Source organism: Anomaloglossus baeobatrachus, chromosome 5, assembly GCF_048569485.1.
Source record: "Anomaloglossus baeobatrachus isolate aAnoBae1 chromosome 5, aAnoBae1.hap1, whole genome shotgun sequence".
NCBI lineage: Eukaryota > Metazoa > Chordata > Amphibia > Anura > Aromobatidae > Anomaloglossus > Anomaloglossus baeobatrachus.
Genome location: NC_134357.1, coordinates 523,131,718 through 523,152,157, shown reverse-complemented (window position 1 = coordinate 523,152,157; position 20,440 = coordinate 523,131,718). Strand labels below are relative to the sequence as shown.

Sequence of the window (20,440 nt, the reverse complement as noted above, 5' to 3'; positions counted from 1 at the left end):
CCCAGCAGCGGACAGGGCCCCGCCACACGACCCCAGCACCCGACCCCCCACCCATCCCCAGCAGCGGACAGGGCCCCCCACCGACCCTCAGCAGCCCGACCCCCACGCATCCCCAGCAGCGGACAGGGCCCCCCACCGACCCCAGCAGCCGACCCCCACCATCCCCAGCAGCGGACAGGGCCCCCCCACCGACCCCAGACACGCCGGACGCCCCCCACCATCCCCAGCAGCGGACAGGGCCCCCCCACCGACCCCAGCACCCGACCCCCACCATCCCCAGCAGCGGACAAGGACTCCCCACCAGACCCCAGCACCGACCCCCATCCCAGCAGCGGCAGGGCCCCCCACCGACCCCAGCAGCGGACCCCCACCATCCAGCAGAGGACAGGGCCCCCACCGACCCAGCAGCGAACCCCACCATCCCCAGCAGGACAGGGCCGCCCCCCACCGACCCCACGCAGCGGACCCCCACCATCCCCAGCAGAGGACAGGCGCCACCACCGACGCCCCCAGCAGAGGACAGGGCCCCCCACCGACCCCAGCAGAGGACAGGGCCCCCCACCGACCCCAGCAGCGGACCCCCCACCAGTCCCCAGCAGAGGACAGGGCCCCCCACCGACCCCAGCAGAGGCAGACAGGGCCCCACCGACCACATCCCCAGCAGAGGACAGGGGCTCCCCACCGACCCCAGCAGCCGACCCCCCACCATCCCCAGCAGCGGACAGGCCCCCACCGACCCCAGCACCCGACCCCCACCTCCCAGCAGCGACAGGGCTCCCACCGACCAGCCCGACCCCCACCAGCCCAGCGGACAGGGCCCCCCACCGACCCAGCAGCGACCCCCAGCATCCCCAGCAGCGGACAGGGCCCCCACCGACCCCAGCAGCGACCCCCACCATCCCAGACAGCGGCCCCCGCACCGACCCAGCAGCGACCCCCACCATCCCCAGCAGAGGACAGGGCCCCCCACCGACCCCAGCAGAGGACAGGGCCCCCCACCGACCCCAGCAGAGGACAGGGCCCCCCACCGACCCCAGCAGCGGACCCCCACCATCCCCAGCAGAGGACAGGCAGGCCCCCCACCGACCCCAGCAGCGGACCCCCACCATCCCCAGCAGAGGACAGGGCCCCCCACCGACCCAGCAGGACGGGCCCCCACCGACCCCAGCAGACCCCACCATCCCCAGCAGAGGACAGGGCCCCCCACCGACCCCAGCAGCGGACCCCCCACCATCCCCAGCAGAGGACAGGGCCCCCACCGACCCCAGCAGCGGACCCCCACCATCCCCAGCAGAGGACAGGGCCCCCACCGACCCCACAGCCCGGACTGGCCCCAGCACCGGACCCCCACCATCCCCAGCAGAGGACAGAGCCCCCCACTGGCCCCAGCACCGGACCCCCACCATCCCCAGCAGAGGACAGAGCCCCCCCCACTGGCCCCAGCACCGGACCCCCACCATCCCCAGCAGAGGACAGAGCCCCCCATTGGCCCAGCACCGGACCCCACCATCCCAGCAGAGGACAGAGCCCCCCACCATCCCAGCACCGGACCCCACCAGAGGACAGAGCCCCCCACTGACCCCCAGCAGCACTGGCCCAGCACAGATGGTCCACAGCAGCATTGAGCGCCCCAAAAAAAAAATCCAGACCAGGCACAGCATGAAGCTTCCACACACAGTAATAAAGAACTCCCGTTTTTAACTATGAAGACACTGACCTTGGTCTGTGCAGGAAAGAGTCATCCATAGCGCGGAGTCCTGAGGTAGAGGCTGCAGCAGAAGCAGCGTCCACACATGCCGAGAAGCAGGAGGAAGTGGCGTCTCCTCGTGCATTGTGACATTAGACCGCCCCTGACCACGCCCCTAACACGTGACGGTAGTGACGTCATGCTGGGAAGGAGCCTGTACACTCTAGCATCTACCATATATCTAGTGTGCGGCTCTGCAGGAGGAGGTATGTGGAGATTCCCCATTACTGGGCACAGGTACAATATAAGGGTTGGTCCAGTACTTTTATGTTGATGGCTTATCCTTACGATGGACACAGTACCACATTAGTAGGGGTGCGACGCTCGACTCCCCCAATACTCAGCACTTCCTATTGCTGTGCTCCTCTACTCCACTGTCGTATTACAGGAAAAATATAGCAGTGCCGAGGATGTAGAAAATCTGGAGGATATGCTGTAAAAGCTAACTAGTCACTTTACTACCAGATGGTTTAGAGAATGCATTGAGAATACAAGGCGACATGGTAAAGGGTAGACAATGTTGATTTATTGTTATTGCTGTGGTAACATTTCCTATTTAATGAATCTATCCTGTAATATATGAGGATTATATTTACTCATTGCATTTCACCTGTATCTGATTGACCCGGACATCTCTCACCTATATTAATGTCATAGGCGACATCCTGGTATTCTAGTCCTGATGAAGGAGTTGGACCAGCTCTGGAACGCGTAGCTGATGGATAGTTTTTACCTCATCTGCTCCAGATTTTCTACACCCAGATCCGCTAGGATTTTTCTGTAACGGTCTTTAAAGGGAACCTGTCAGGTGCAGTATGCACCCAAAGCCACGAGCAGTTCTGGGTGCATATTGCTAATCCCTGCATAACTGTCCTTGTATCCAGTAGCATAGATAAAGAGATCTTTAGAAAAAGTATTTCTAAAGATCTTTTATCGTATGCCAATGAGCAAGGGCACTAGTCCCCTGGGCATTAGTTCCCCGGCTAGTCAGCTCCATTAGCATGTTAGTACGCCCCTGTGGGTGTGCTAACATGCTAATGAATGTGGAGCGTCAGAGGATGATCTCACTCACCTCTCCGCCGCCATCGCGTCCGATGCTGGATTTCGGCTCAGTGCGCATGTCCCCGGAGTTTGGGTCATGCGAACTATGAAGCCGGTGTATGCGTCCTTGCTTCAAGCTGAAGTAGTGCGCATGACCCAAACTCCAGGGTCATGCGCACTGAGCCGAAATCCAGCATAGGACGCGATGGCGGCGGAGAGGTGAGTGAGATCATCCTGTGACACTGCACATTCATTAGCATGTTAGTATGCCCACAGGGGTGTACTAACATGCTAATGGGGGCAACTGGCCAGGGAACTAACGCCCTAGGCACTAGTGCCCGCTCTCATTAGCATTCGATATAAGATCTTTAGAAATACTTTTTCTAAAGATCTCTTTATCTATGCTAGTGTATACAGGTACGGTTAGGCAGGAATTAGCAATATGCACCAGAACTGTTCGTGGTTCTGGGTGCATATTGGACCTGACAGATTCTCTTTAATTCTTGCACTCACAAGTCCAGGACCAGCGGTCACAGCAGCAGGCTTTTGGAGCTTTCTTCTTACACTCCACTGGTAACAGCTGATTGGTGAGAGTGTTGTGTCTCTCAACCACACTGATTTTATATCATTGTCTATCATATGTAATGGCCATCATTATTATCATTATTACGTACTGGACAACCCCTTTAAATCCTTCAGTTCTGGGCTATAACTTTGACTAAGACAAGATATCTGGATATAAGGTGTATGTTTAATTCTTCCACGATCCATTATATATATTATAGTGGAACCTCGCTTAACGAGCAAAGCTTTCTGTAAATTTGTAACTCAGTTTACAAGCAATGCTTTGCCGTACGAGCAAAATACTCACCGCACACACTTCTGGTTCCGTACATCCACCGCGCTCTAACCCGCTCTTGCAGTCCGCACAAACAGACAAGAATGCACAAACACGCACACACACATATTATGCTCACCTTACCTTCTGTTCCATCGCCGACCTCATGGTTCTTGTAGTTCGCCGCTACAGGATGTGTATCGGTAACCATTGGATGGATGAACTTCCGCTGTCAGCCGCTACTCAAAGGCAGCGCGCCGACCAATCAGAGGCAAGCGGCTCCTGCCTTTGACATCAGCGCTCTGGCAGCGGACGTTCCTCCCTCGTCGCGATGGTTACCCGATACACATCCTGTACTGGCGAACTGCAAGATTCAGGAGGCCGGCGATGGAACGGAAGGTAAGGTGAGCATAATATGTGTGTGTTTTGTGTGTGTTTGTGTGTTTTGTACGTGTGTGGAATGGCACAATAGGAGACTAGGATGGGACATTTAAGAAGTTGTGGAACGAATTGTCTGCATTGCAATGATTTTCTATGGGAAATCTTGCTTTGCTGGACGAGTAACTTGGTTAACAAGCAAAGTCCCAGAACGGATTGTTCTTGTTAATCAAGGTTCCACTGTATGGATTGTGCTCAGTAGATCTGGTCTTTTCTGTAATCACACAAGGATGTGAAACTTGATGATAAAGGAACGAGACAGAAGAAAAATCAAAATGTGGTGCTCGAGAAGGATGTTATTGATGGCAAGAAGAACAAACCAAATCAGTTTTGGAACAAATCAAGCCAGACATGTCACAAGGATCACCAAGCTATGACTTGCCTGATTGGACACATCATACGAAGAGAGCAATTATTGGAGAAGGACATCATGGTTGGAAAAATAGAAGGAACAAGGTGAAGAAAAAGACCGACAACCTAATAACTTGATACTATCAAGATAACGTCGGAAAAGATCCTAGTGGACCTATCAAGGCTTGCACAAAATCGATCTTTCTACAGAGCATTCTACAGAAGGTTCATAAAGTACAACTGCCTTTATTGCCCACAGTAACCAATCAGAGCTCGGATTTCTTTTCACCACAATTACCAATCAAAGATCAAGTTTCATTTTACCTCAGTAGTGTCAGAAATGACTGATATTCATTGTCTCCTTCATGTGAGCTGGCCTGTTTCTCTAGGGAAGACAGAGGTGTTGTGTATTTGTGTACAGCATGGATACTGTGATTGTGAAGGCCAATGTACACACAGGATCATTCACAGAAACCCATAACTCTCACTTACTGATCAAAAAGAGTTGAGGAGAATTTGATGCAAACCTCTGGTCAAACCACACACACACACACACACACACACACACACACACACACACACACACACACACACACACACACACACACACACACACACTTGATCTGTCTGACTGGTAGTAAATCTGTCAGGGAAGTATCTTTAAAAAGTCTGCCTTGGTGAAGCCTCCAATGTGAGGAAGCTCTGCCTTTATCAGTACATCATAATGACGCTATGATTGCATGTACAGTACCAGTTTTTTAACACAAATTTTGGGATGAGAATTCCCTTAGAAACCACTCACAAAACAAGAAATCCATACTGCAACATCAGATTTCTCTTCCAGTAACCTAAAAAACAAACAAACAACAAATTAGTAATGCTTTGATCCTTATGGAAGCATTTTTCACTTGGAAACAATTTTTAGTAACCACACATGGATCATTCCTTATTAGTGGTAATAAACATCTACACATTACATCTACTCTTACGTTTCCCTTGATTATTTCCAGTAATTGTATTATTGCTCGGAATCTTTATTATGTTACACGTGTTAAGGTGTGATATTTAGAGAAGCTGAGTAAACTTTCCTTCAGTGATGGTGGGGAGGAAGGTTATGAGGTAAGGGCAATAATCTGTTAAATTGAAGATTTGTGGTGGTGCCTTAAGGGTTCTTTACACGCTGCGACATCGCTAACGATATATCGTCGGGGTCACGTCGTTAGTGACGCACATCCGGCGCCGTTAGCGACATCGCAGCGTGTGACACCAAAGAGCGACGATCAACGAGCGCAAAAACGTGAAAAATCGTTGCTCGTTGACACGTTGCTCCTTTCCCAAATATCGTTGCTGCTGCAGGTACGATGATGTTCGTCGTTCCTGCGGCAGCACACATCGCTATGTGTGACACCGCAAGAATGACGAATATCTCCTTACCTGCGTCCACCGGCAATGAGGAAGGAAGGAGGTGGGCAGCATGTTCCGGCCGCTCATCTCCGCCCCTCCTCTGCTATTGGGCGGCCGCTTAGTGACGCCACTGTGACGTCGCTATGATGCCGAACGCACCTCCCCCTTGAAGGAGGGATTGTTCGGCGGTCACAGTGACGTCGCTAATAAGGTATGTGCGTGATGCTGCCGTAGCGATAATGTTCACTACGGCAGCGATCACCAAATGTCGCACCAACGACGGGGGCGGGTGCTATCGCTAGCGATGTCGCAGCGTGTAAAGCACCCTTTAGTAAAGACTTGCCTGATTTGGTCAATTTTGCTTTTGAAATGTGTGGCAAAGTCTTCTGCAGAGATAAGGGAGGTGGAAGGAGGCAATGGTGGTTGGAGGAGGGATTTAAATGTTGAATATGATGATGGAGTTATGGGATAAAGAAGCTATGAGGATTGTGAAGTAGTCCTGTTTAGCAGAAGTGAGGGCCGACTTGAATGTGAAAATTTCGTATTTGAATCTGGTGAAGTCTTCCTGTGAATGTATCCTCTTCTAGCACCCCTGGACACTTTCCGAAGCTTTTTAGTGAGGTTGTTGTGCCAGGGTTGTCTAACTATTCATTACAATCTGCCATGGGATCTTTATGATGTTATATTGGTTCATCTTCTTCCCATTCAGGTCCCTACAATATCGGATACTCTGAGTGGTGATCTTCTAAATGAGTATTTTCCTGATTGACCCATCAAGCATGGATAGAAACAGGGACAAGATGGCGGAGAGGATATTACACCTCACCCTAGAGATCCTCTTCCGGCTTACTGGAGAGGTGAGAGATTCTGATGACGTCATATTACTTCATTCTTATCTATGGGAATAACAGATGGACAGAACTGGAGAGGTGAATGTCTGTAATGAGATTTATTACTGTGTCTTCCATAACCAGGATTACACACTAGTGAAGCGCTGTCAGGCTCCTGTGTATGAGGGATGGGGAAGACCCCTGAACCCAATCATGGAGCCTCCACTTCACCCCTTGATACATGAAGACATCAATGACCAGAAGATCCTAGAACTCACCTACAAGATGATTGAGCTGCTGACTGAAGAGGTGACACTGCTGGGAATGCTGGGACATTATACAGTAATGCTATAAAGGGATCAGGGGGATAACGGTATCATTGTATGTGCCAGGTTTCTGTAAGGTGTCAGGATGTCGCCATCTATTTCTCCATGGATGAGTGGGAGTATTTAAAAGGACACAAAGATCAATACCATGACGTCATGATGGAGGATCCCCAGCCCCTCACATCACCAGGTAATAGACAGGACTAAATACTCATGGCCTATAATTATCTGTATGTAAAGAATGAATTCACTCTCTGTATGTGTTTCCTCCAGTTCCATCCAGTGAGAGGACAACACCAGAGAGATGTCCCCGTCCTCTTCATCCACAGGACTGTAAACAAGAAGATCCCAATGTTCCTCAGGATGATCAGGTAGATGGAGAGAAGGTGTCATGAAATCTCCCTATGATGTGTAGACGGCTGTGACGGTCTTGTGTTCAGGCTTGTTTTATCCACCAGTATTATAAGTTTTATACATATTCACGGATGTGACTTCTCCATCTGTCTGTGACTTTTACAATATTTGTTTTAGGATGAAGATCTGACCCATATTAATACTACAGAGACATATGTGATTGGTAATGAGCGGACCAAAGAGGAGATTCCTGCAGATAACCACACAGGTGAGTGGGAAACACTAAATGCAGTGAGTAGTCTAATATTTGAAAAAAAAAAAAAAACTGGTATTGTATAACCAATATAAGATACACAAATGATAGGTGTCAGCAGAATAGTTGTTCACAGAACTTCTCCCGACCTCCCCTTATACATGAATATTTGCCTTGGCCAAGAACACCGTCAGCGACTCCTGGACAACAAAAGGGTTGCGTGTTTAGATGTTTTTTTTTGTTTTTGTTTTCTTCCGTAGCTTCCGTGCCAAAATATGTGATTTAAGAGAGATCAAAACTTATCGTATCTAACGAAAATTGTATCAATAAAACGTCAGCTCAGTGTAAAAAACCAAAACAAAAAAAAACCCTGACGCAAATTAATTTCCCATATATTTTTCCACACTTGGAATGTTTTTCTTGTTTTCCAGTAAATTGTATGCTAAAATGAATGATGTCTTTGAAAACTACAATTCATCCTGCAAAAAATAAACCCTCCTATGTCTATGTTAAAGTTAAAAAGTTATGGCTCTTGGAGGAAAGGGCTGAAAAAGTGCACACTCCTTAAGGGTATGTGCGCACGTTGCGTACTAGCCCAGCACCGTAAAAGGTGCGCTTCAGAGCGCAGCTGAAAAGCTCCGTTCTGAAGCGCATGGTGCCGGCGAGAACGTGCGCTCTGCCTGCAGCTCCTGCCATAGACAGAGCAGGAGCTGCTGGCAAAGCGCACGGAAGAAGTGACATGTCACTTCTTTTTGCGCAGCGCTTCGGCAGTAGTCCTTCTACTTCCTGCATCTTCCTCAACAGTTTGGCTGCTACCATGCGCCCTTGTTAATTCCTCTCCCCCACTGTCCCATGCTTGCCACCTTGGTTCTGCTGACCGTATGGACCTTGTAAATCTTTGTATCCCTTCCACATATGAATCCTCCTGTACTTCCTCCCCTTCGTCTTGTCCCACTACCTGACTCCAAATACTGTTTAGAGTGTGCTACAGAATGTAAATGACTGGAAAGCTGTCATGCTGATAATGGCATTGTCAGCGCTAAACATCTTCGTCGCCATGTCGAAACTGTGCAGAAGGGTGCATAGGTCCTTGATCTGAGACCACTCCAGCAGCGTGATCTGCCCCACCTCTGGATCTCGTTGGCCCAGGCTATACGTCATAACGTATTGCACCAGGGCTCAGCGGTGCTGCCACAGTCGCTGCAACATGTGGAGAGTCGAATTCCAGCATGTCGGCACATCACATTTCAGGCGGTGAATCCGCAGGCCGAAAGACTTCTGGAGCGATGCAAGTCATTCAGCTGCGGCGTGTGAACGGCAGAAGTGAGCACATAGTGACCGTTCCCTCTGCAGAAGCCCATGTAGGTCGGGATAGTGGGTTAAAAATTGCGGGACAACAAGGTTCAACACGTGAGCCATACAAGTCACGCGTGTCACATTGCCCCGGAGAAGGGCCGCACCCAGGTTTGCAGCATTGTCGCACACGGCCTTCCCTGGCTGCAGGTTGAGTGGAGACAACCATTGATGAAACTCGGTCTCCAGAGCTGACCACAACTGGTCACATTTCCTAGACATTTCAACGTAAAGACCGCCTGATGCCGTTGAACTCTGCTGCCAGCATAGTAAGGAGGTGTGTGGGATTCCTTGTGCGCAGTTACAATGCGGGTGGCCTAACCAGACAGGCTTTGGGCGGAGATAGAGGACCCAGACGTGGTGGAAGAGGCAGAAGCAGTTGAGGAACTTCTACATACAGAGGATTGACTCACAACTCGTGGAGACGGCAAGACTTGTACAGCAGACCCTTCTCCATCTCTCACCATAGTTATCCAGTGCCCAGTCAGCGACATGTAACGCCCCTGTCCATGCTTACTGGTCCAAGTATCTGTGGTGAAATGCACCCTGTCACAGACAGAGTTTCTCAAGGAAGCGGTGATGTTGTGTGTGACATGCTGGTGTAGCGCAGGCACACCTTTCTTGGAGAAGTAGTGGTGACTGGGCATCTGGTACTGGGGCACTGCGACGGACATAAGGTCTCGAATATCCTGTGTCCAACAGACGAAGAGGCAGCATTTCTGTAACGAACAGCTTGCAGATGCTGAACGTCAACCTCTTAGCTTTGTCATGGCTAGGAGGAAATGGTCTTTTACTTGTCCACATCTGAGGGACCAAGGGCTAGCTGCTGTGCTGAGACGGCGTTGAGTAGGGTGTCCTCGCAAACTGCTGGTCTGTGAGGAAAGTGCAGGCGGAGACATAATGTTGCCTTCATCCAAAGGTGGTGCTCTCGATGTCTGAGAGAGCTCAACACCAGCAGCTGTTTCCACTTCCAAAACAACTGACGACCTGCCAATCACACTGCCTGTTGCGGGTAGAGAGGTGGAAGATCTGCGTCCAAAAGCATGTGTGACTGCTGTCCCCACAGTCACAGAGGATGAAGAGCACACGGATGCACTTGATGGGGCAGACGGTGGTTGTCCCGCTCCGCTAGGCCGCATTATAGCACAGTGAGCTTCCCACTGCGACTTATGCTTCTTATTCATGTGACGGTTCATGGACGAAGTACTCAAACTAGTGAGTTTTTGGCCTCTACTTATTGGCGACAAATCTTACAGATGACATGAATTGGGTGATCCTTTGCAATGTCAAAACGGACCAAGCTAGGCAAGAAGAGAAGACCTGGAGAAGACCTCTGATTCCCAGGCTATAGTGTGACTGAACAGCTCTGCAGACTCAACCATCTCTGTTACCCCATACTCTGCAGGGCGGGTGGAGACTTGAGAGCTGGTAGAAAGCAAGTGCGATTGGGGTGACAACTTAGAGGACTGGAGTCTTTAGGATGTTGAAGTTGAGGTGGAGGAGAGGCCACTTGATGGACCACTTGAGATCCATTCAAGCATCTGCTGTTTTTGTGCCTCATCTACTTCTGGTAGCAATGGTCATTTCCGTAACAAAGGGATCATATCAGATTGTCCACGGCAAGTAGTAGATATCTTACTTTGGCTGGAAGAAGGTCTTTTTTTCAGCAGATGTTACTGTTGCTTTACCACCTACCCCACGGACACAAACTTTTTTTTTTCCCTTTGCAACACGCCTGTTCCCCCTTTCCACCAGCATCTGGCCTTTTGCCACTCATTTTGTTTGTGAACAAATTGGACACTGTTTGTTGCAGTTAAAAATTGGATAGTAGAAATGGAGAGATGGTGTAGAATGGAGAGGTGGTGTAACTTTCTTGACAGCAGAGGTACGTCACTGACTATCCCAGACAATGATACTATCCCCCAAAGAATTGCCTGCACTTTTTGCAGTTAAAATTGCGTAGCAGAAATGGAGAGGTGGTGTAGAATGGAGAGGTGGTGTAGCTTTCTTGACAGCAGAGGTACGTCACTGACTATCACACACGCTGATACTATGCCCCAAGGAATTGCCTGAGCTGATTTAGACAGACACTATGAAAAACCTTTGCACAGCGCTGGCACAGACCTGCCTGGCAAAAATGGCTATGAGCTGCTCTCATCTAGCCCTGAAAAGGGCTGAAATTAAAACTAGTCCCTACTCCCTAAACCGATGTCTTGATTGCACTCTATAGCGCTCACAGCAGCAGCTGGAGTGGTGACTGATACACACCCGTAGCACTGAGATAATGGCGGCGATGGGGAAAATGGCCGGGTCTTATAGGGAAGGACATGTGACATGCACAGCCAATGAAACATGCCCTTGCTTGTCTGGCAAAAATCCACTTTGCTGTGTGTGTATCTGTGATTGGCTGACAGCCTGGCCCGCCCCACTGTACGCGCGATTAGGAAAAAAAATGGCGATCGCCATTCTTTCAGCACTCAGCAGCACTGATCTAAACCCAGTCCCCCCCGCACACTATACGCTGAATTTTGATAATATCATTAGTAACAGTAACTGACGGTATTACAGTGAAAAGCCAGCTAGTAACTAGCTACGCTTTCGGTGATCGAACCGTTATCGAACGGTAACTCGAACGGTCGAACGTTAAGCAAATCATTTGAGTTCGTCGAACGACTCGAACATCGCCCAAGACAACTCGAATTTGAAATTGGCGAACGGTTCGCTTCGAACATCGATCATCTCTAGTAGAGAGTGAGATGGACGGCACGTGACTCAGAAGTCCCTTTATGCTTCTCTGTTCACAATTTGAATAGTAATCACAGGCACACTGAAACATGAAACAATGAAGATGCTGGCTTCAGCAAAGAGTTGAAAATCTGTAAAAGCATGGTGGCCAAACATCCTGACATGCTTAAAGGGAACCTGTCAGGTGCAATATGCACCCAGAACCACGAGCAGTTATGGGTGCATATTTCTAATCCCTGCCTGTGTCCCCTGTCACCACTGATCTGAAGTCCCAGTACTTCTGGCCATGCGCAGTATGAAGACAGGTGTACGCGTCCCGGCTTCAGAGAGGACTAGTGCGCATGACCGGAAGTGGGCGTGCTACCATGGTGGAATGTGCGCAGGAACTAACGCCCTTGGGACTATTCCCTGTGTTCATTAACATTTAAAAAAAGATCTTTTAGAAATACTTTTTCTAAATATCTCTTTTATCTATGCTACTAGATGCAGGGATTAGAAATATGCACCCAGAACTGCTTGTGGTTCTGGGTGCATATTGCACCTGACAGGTTCCCTTTAAGTCCTTGCGCTGAGATCCACTGTTGGATAGTGATTTGTTTTATGATTATAGCTCACACGTCATAGATGGCTGTTTGACAAATGCTTATTTGGATAGCAGCTACCTCCCTCAACTAAGGCGGGTTTTACACGTTGCGACATCGCTAGCAATTGCTAGCGAAGTCCAGCACGATAGCACCCGCCCCCGTTGCACATGCGATATGTGGTGATTGCTGCCGTAGCGAACATTATCTTTATGGCAGCTTTACACGCACATACCTGCTCGGCGACGTCGCTGTGACTGCCGAACAATCCCTCCTTCAAGGGGGAGGTACGTTCGGTGTCACAGCGACGTCACTAATCGGCCGGCCAATAGAGGCGGAGGGGCGGAGATGAGCGGGACATAACATCTCGCCCACCTTCTCCCTTCCGCATTGCCGTCGGGACGCAGGTAAGGAGATGTTTGTCGCTCGTGCGGGTTTACACACAGCGATGTGTGGAGCTGCAGGAACGACAAACAACATCGTACCTGCGGTCGAACCGACATTATGGAAATGAACGACGTTACACAGATCAGCAATATTGTACGCTTCTGTGCTCGTTCATCGTCGCACCTAGGATTTACACGTTGCGATGTCGCTACCGGCGCCGGATGTGCGTCACAAACGACGTGACCCCGACGATATATCGGTAGCGATGTCGCAACGTGTAAAGCCCCCCCAAGGCCTCTTTCACACACCAGTTTTTTGCCATCAGGCACAATCCGGCGAATTGCGGATAAAACAGATCCGGCGTCTGATCCGTTTTTTTTTTCCTAATAGACTTGTCTTGGCGCCGGATTGTGCCACATCGCCTCGTGTTTCATCTGGTATGCGCCGGAACCGGCAAAAATTGCCTGTGCATCCGCCGGAAGCTACGTCCAAAGGAACGTTTTTTTGGGACCGGCGAAAAAACAGAGGGCGCCGTCCGTCCTTTTTTTTTTTTTTTTTTTTTTTTTTTTTACAATGGAAACCTATGGGCATCGGATCCATCGTCATCCGTCTATTGACGGATTCAGGCGACTGATCCGTTTTTTGTTTCTGAGCATGCCAGTGTGACGCCCTGGCCGGGCCAGGTAGTCACAAATAGGCCCCTACACTACACTGTTCCCTCACAGGTGACATCAGCCAACCTTCAAAACCCTAGTCACCCCCCTCAGGGCTAGATGGACACACCAGGGGGCGGAACCAGGTGGTTGGAAGACGCCCACCAAGGAGTCTAGACAGCCCGGGAGCGGCAAAGTAGTCAGTTTTCTGTTAGAGTTCAAGTTGGAGAGGAGTGTGGGCAGGAGCTGTGTGCAGCTCCAGTAGAGGCGAATACCCCAAATTGAACGGCGCCAGGGTAGGAGCCCTGGTGCCATTGGCTAGGAGGCAGACTGTGGTCTCCGTCTGCAGGAGCCGGGAAGACGGCTCGGTGGAACAGAGGTGAACCGGGACAGGGTAGTGGCCCGCCAGTACCGACCCGGGGAAACGACTCGGAAACCGGAGCACACAGGGGGGTACTCGGACCCTGAAGCCGGGACCAGAAGCGACTGGAACCAGTTAATTTACCGATTGAGGCCAGGACTAGAGGTCCTGTCCCACCCAAAGTCCCTATTAGAAGACAACAGCCCACCGAGGGGGATAGAAGGCCACCGCCAGGGCTCAGAGATCCCACGGGTCAGCGTCTGCAGGCAAGGGCTCCTTAGGCCACATCCAGCCGGGAGCGGACTTCTGAAGTTGCAAGCACAGGCAGTCCACCATTTCACAAAGTTGCAGGAGAAAGACAGGGACCACCAGCCGGGTGGTGGATCAGAACGCAGCTGGCTGCGGGCGCCGACCACCATCACCTTTGTTTACCAGAGACTCGTGTGTTTCCTTCAATAGTGAGTACACCAGCACCCTGCGGTCGCCCATCTCCCTGCACCACCGAACCCCTAACGGGTCCCGGGGACACCATCCCTGCCCACGGAGGGGTTAACAACTTGCTGCATAACATCTCCCCCGGGTGCCCCGTAACTGCAGCGGTGGTGTCCAACCTCACCACACACCGTGGGTGGCGTCACGAACTTAGTACGGCTCAGCCCGTACATATATGTCCTACATCCACCACTACAATTCCCCTTTTTGATCGAAGTGACCGCGATACCCACGGGTCGGAGACCCTCGAGCCACCCACAGAAGATCCGGAACCGAGCAGCTCGGCTGCTGCGAGTGGGGCGGCACACTTCGACGTTGTGGACATGTACTTTTGGTCAAAAAAAAAAGCTCTGTCTCTCTCCCTCTCACCCCCTCTCTCATACTCTCCAATCACCTGCAAGGGGCTGCACAGCTGTCACACTGCTCCGGCGGCTTCTCCTGCTTTTGAAAATGCCGGCCGCTCATTATTCCATCTCCATTTTTACTGCTTCCCAGCCCACCGGCGCCTATGATTGGTTGTAGTCAGACAAGCCCCAGCGCTGAGTTACAGCTGTCTCACTGCAACCAATCACAGCCGCCAGTGGGCAGGTCTATATCTTACAGTAAAAAAAAGATTAAAAAAAACGGTGTGCGGTCCCCCCCAACTTTGACACCAGCCAAGGTAAAGCCACACGGCTGAGGGTTGGTATTGTCAGGATGGGGAGCCCCACATTATGGAGAGCCCCCCCCCCCATCCTAAAAATATCAGCCAGCAGCCGCCTGTAAATGCCGCATCCATTAGATGTGACAGTCCCGGGACTCTACTTGGCTCATCCCGATTGCCCTGATGCGGTGGCAATCGGAGTAATAAGGAGTTAATGACAGCCCATAGCTGCCACTAATTCCTAGCTTAGTGATGGCAGAGTCTGAGACTCCCCCTCTTCACTAAACTGTAGTGAAAGTATATAAACACAAACACCGAAAAATCCTTTATTTAAAATAAAAGACAAAGAAACACCCTCTTTCACCACTTTATTATTCCCCAAATATCCCTCCAGGTCCGGCGTAATCCACACGAGGTCCCACGATGCTTTCAGCTCTGCTACATCGGAAGCTGACCAGAGTGGCCATAGAGCACCGCCGCTCACTGTGAGCTCCACGGAGCAACTGAAGTGAGTCACGCTGTCAGCGATGACGTCACTCAGGGTTACCCACGGCCACTGCTACAAGGGATCAGTTTTTTTAACGGATCAGTCTCATCAGTTTTGCCACATTCTGCGATGCATCTGTCACATCAGGCACAAACCGGATCGTGCCTGATGGCAAAAAACTGATATGTGAAAGTAGCCTTAACCATACAGGTCATCTCCGTTCTGAATCAATCTTCTACCAGATATCTCTGGTGGCTTATATTACAGGACAACAAAATCGTTGGAAATTCAGCATACTCTGTTGATACAAATTAGATGCACATGTTGTCCCACCCAAATTGCAGGGTTCGGGTGATTTTTTTTTTTTCTCCTTTAATGTGCTTGGAGACCTTAAGTCAGGTATTAATAGAAATTTTGCTACATGTTTTTCAATTCATACTAACATTTTTATTTAGAAGTGTTATTTACCAAATTATAATTTTGGGTCCTAGAATTAACACAATATTTTATTTCTTGGCAGGTGACTATGATAGAATCTCAGTGGAATATTTAATACCTATAACAGATGATTGTGGTATTATAGAAGATTTGCATGAGAAGAAAGTAATCATTCCAGCTTTACCCTCAACCCTTCACTGCAAAGATTTGTCTTCTGATCGTTTTAAACAAGTTTTATCGACTAATTCATTACATACTGGTAAGCAAAATAATCATTACCAAGGGAGTATTGAACAACAAAAAGTTTACAAAGAAGAAAGACCATTTTCATGTTCAGAATGTGACAGACGTTTTACAATTAAATCAAATCTTGTGAAACATGAGAGAATTCACACAGGAGAAAGGCCATTTCCATGTTCAGAATGTAGTAAATGTTTTAACCAACATTCAGATCTTGCTAGGCACCAAAGAATACACACAGGGGAGAAACCATTTTCATGTCCAGAATGCGGAAAATGTTTTACAGATAAATCAAATCTTGGTAAACATGAGAGAAGTCACACAGGAGAGAAGCCATTTTTATGTTCAGAATGTGGGAAATGTTTTAAGCAGAATGTAGAGCTTGTCCGACATCAGAGAAGACATACAGGGGTGAAGCCATATTCATGTTCAGAATGTGGAAAATGTTTTACCGTTGTATCGACTCTCAATAAACATAAGAAGAGTCACACCAAGGAGAAGTTATTTTCATGTTCAGAATGTGGGAAATGTTTTAACCAGAATGCAGGTCTTGTCCGACATCAGAGAAGACATACAGAAGTGAAGCCTTTTTCATGTTCAGAATGTGGGAAATGTTTTAACCAGAATGCAGATCTTGTCCGACATCAGAGAACACATACAGGAGTGAAGCCTTTTTCATGTTCAGAATGTGGGAAATGTTTTAACCAGAATGCAGATCTTGTCCGACATCAGAGAAGACATACAGGAGTGAAGCCTTTTTCATGTTCAGAATGCGGAAAATGTTTTACCAATAAATCGAGTCTCAGTAGACATAAGAGAAATCACACAGAGGAGAAGTCCTTTTCATGTTCAGATTGTGGGAAATGTTTTGCCCACAAATCAGATCTTACTACACATCAGAAAATTCATTTAGCAGTGAAGCCTTTTTCATGTTCAGAATGTGGAAAAAGTTTCAGTTGGAAATCATATCTTGTCAATCATCAAAAAACTCACACCAAGGAGAAGCCATTTTCATGTTCAGATTGTGGGAAATGTTTTAAAAATAATTCTTCTTTTGTTTCTCATCAGAGAATTCACAAAAGGGCAAAGTCATTTTAATCTTCTGAACCTGGAAAACATTTTAGTGTAAATCCACTTTTATTACGCATCAAAGAACTCCTCAAATGAAGAAGCCATTTTCATGTTCAGAATGTGGTTTAAAAAAAAAAAAAGTTCAAAAATATTTCTAATAGTCCGAAACCCTAGGTGAGAAACCATTTTCGTGCTCTTAAATTTTTAACGCCTTTCCTTTAATACAAAAAAAAATGCTAGAAGAAAAAAATACAACATTGCATTACAGTCATATGCCATCGAAAGATGTACTAGTTGGTGAGAAGACTTGTTTCAGCAGAGCTTGGATATATGACATCAATCCACTGGCTTCAAAAACTTAAAAACTTTTAAACTTAAGTCTGCTTCTTCGTGGAAAACGGCCACTAACCTTTGACCATACCATGGTTAAAAAATTGAGCTGGAAACAGTGGTACAAAACCGAACCTCTTCGCAAGAAAGCTAAAAATGAAACCACCGCTCCTGTATCCCTACAGAAGCCTTGAGAAACTTGGGAAGATAATAAGCAAACCCACCATGCAGCAACTTTCTGAGCAGCTTTCCATAGCCATCACTGCCTGCCAGATTTCACGGTCATCAAGCTGATACAGATTTTTTATTTTATTTTAAGGAAAATTATAACATTTCTTGCACCTATTTTATAGCAATGCAATGAGAACTGACCAAAATGTATCTATACTGTGTATTCCCATACATTAACTCTTATAGGAAATAAACAAAGGGAGCGTGCTGTAAAAATACCTGGTGGGATAACCATCCCAGTTCAGGTTTGTTTGGTGTAGATAATATTGCTGGAGGGATCCGGACACCGCTGGCCTCCGCTGCTGCCGCTCGCACAGTACTTCCGGGTAGTATCGCGTGACCGGACTCTACCGAAAGTGTTTCACCGCAGGTCCTAGCATGTGGCTCCCAGGTTACCGGGTAACCACAGGTCCTACAGCCAACTACACAAAAATTAGGACGAAACCCGAAGCTGCTCCTGCCGCTAAACCCTCAGGAGGGATAAGAGTAAATTTAATTTAATTTGTGGAGCGCTGGGGTGAAAAAATATTTTCTTAGATAAATGAATGGAATAATAAACCATTATTATCCCTTAATGTGGCCAGTTAGAGGGATAATAAAGGTTTGTTATTCCATTCGTTTATCTAAGAATATATATTTTTTTTCACCCCGGTGCTCCACACGACCGTTTAAGTTTCTTCACCATCATACATTAACCCTTGACGCAATGCAGGCCATATTGTTAAGTTAAGAAATGTGATTTTAACATTTGCAAAATGTTTTCTTCAGTCATCTTTTATATGTTTTATTGGAATGGCAAAAGAAACCAGAATCATCTCCTTTGCCCACTGTACCCTCCTTTTTCCTTTTTTTTTTTTTCTTTTTTTTAGCCAGGCTGGCTAATTAATAGAGGACCCATAGATTCAGGCAAATAAGAAACCATTTTCATGTTTCAGATCCAGAGGCAATGGAATACTGACCTGATCACTGGACCTTGGCCTTGAAAATGTATTCACTTATCTCAACTCAGTTACAATAGCCACAAATTGTTGTGCTGTACAGTCGTGGCCAAAAGTTGTCAGACGATTGCTGCATCAGTGTTTTTAGTCCTTTTAATTAGGTGTTTTCATTGTTACCTAAGTTCAATTATCAGCATTTCATTAATTTTTAAACGTTTTAACAAATCCATCAAATTTATACAAAGACTCAATATTTACAGCGTGAAAAGTGCTGTCAGATATACGAAGGGGGTGTACCATTTAGTTGGTGGGTTGGGTGCCTTGTTCTTCAGGAGTGATTTGTGGCCCAATCTCTAGAGAGCGCTATTCAAAACATCTTTGTCCTTATTGATGGAGATGAACTTTTGCATGTACAGCTTCATGTACTCCTTAGTTTCATTGTCATGCTACATATCTAATTTAAAGTAGATATTTCTTATCACTAAAATTTAATTTCGGTAATAGCAAAATTATGTACAGTGCCAAGTAAATCCAAACTCCTCCAGTACTTGGCACACATGATGATTTGTAGGGAATGAAATATTATCAGATAAATATTTTGATAAACCTCTAGATGGTTATTGCTTTTTTTAAACCATATGTCATCCAATCTTCTGTAGTAAATTTGTGTGTTAAAGGAACCTGTCACCAGATTTGGGGCCTAAAAGCTACGGCCACCAGGATTCTAACATGCTGTATATAAGAGCCCAGGACGTAGTGTAGAACATAAAAAACACTTAATAAAACTCACCTAAGAGGTCACGCCGATGCAGACTGGTCAAATAGGCGCCTCCTCTTTCGGCCATCTTGGTCTTCTTTCTTCTGAAGCCGGCGTGCATGACGTTCTGCGCAGGCGCACTACAGGTGCCCTGAGCAGGGCAGATGAAAGTATTGTAGTGCGCCTGCGCAGGACCTCAGTACTGGCGAGTGTGTATGACCTAGGACGTGTCATGCACACCGGCTTCAGAAGAAAGAGAACAAAGATGGCCGAAAGAGGAGGTGCCGATCGCAGAGAACGGCGCCACCCATTTGACCAGTCTGCACCGGAGCGACCTCCTAGGTCAGTATTATAAAGTGTTGTTTTTTATGTTCTACACAGCGGCCTGGGCTCTTAGATACAGTATGTTATATATAGCATTCTAAGAGCCCACTGGTGGTGGCCGCAGCTTATAGGCCCCAAATCTGTTGACAGGTTCCCTTTAAAAAGTCTATATCCTATTTTATGATGTGAGAATGGGAAGGTGGATTAACAATATTGGAAATGTAGTCATAAAATGTTCTTGATTCCTTGATTATAGAAAACTAGAAATAAATTTTGTTGTATAGAGAGTGCTGGTTTGATTTCAGTGGGTGCTCTTTTCGACAGGTGTGTACAATATATATTGATATTCTTAGAATCAAAAGTTTGTGTACTATAGTTAGGGGGTTTTTTTTTCTTCAAAAGGTACAGTGTGCAATACACTTTCCACAAGGAAACATCAAAATCCTATATCCAATCTTCCATTAAGCCCCTCACGTTGCAACCAATTAATTTAATTTTTTTTTTAAATCTGACATGTCAGTTTGTGGTAATAAAATTAGCATAAAAATAAGAATATGTCTACTTTAGCATTGTGAACATATTTTTTTAGGATAGTAAGAGGCTTAGAAAATTAGCAAATTGTCTAAATTTTTAAGGGCATTTTCCAAAACCTATTTTTTAGGAACCAATTCAGTTTTAAATTGGTTTCGAGGGGCTTATATATTTGTCCATCAATGACAGCACCACAGAAGGAATATCAACAAATAGTAAGGGAAGGACGATAGCTTGGAAAACTTTTCTTCCCAAGGCTAAGGCGGGCTTTACACGTTGCGACATCGCTAGCAATT

General features: G+C 47.5%; 1 protein-coding gene across 1 annotated transcript in view; it reads left to right on the top strand.

The window, feature by feature from the left end:
* LOC142312085 (uncharacterized) overlaps nt 1–19,898 on the top strand; it is a 201,475-nt gene extending 181,577 nt beyond the window's left edge. The window contains 2 exon segments of the mRNA XM_075350965.1: nt 16,127–17,030; nt 17,032–19,898. Coding sequence (XP_075207080.1) covers nt 16,127–17,030; nt 17,032–17,091 — 964 coding nt within the window. The 3' untranslated portion in view covers nt 17,092–19,898.
* The last annotated feature ends 542 nt before the right edge of the window (nt 19,899–20,440 follow it).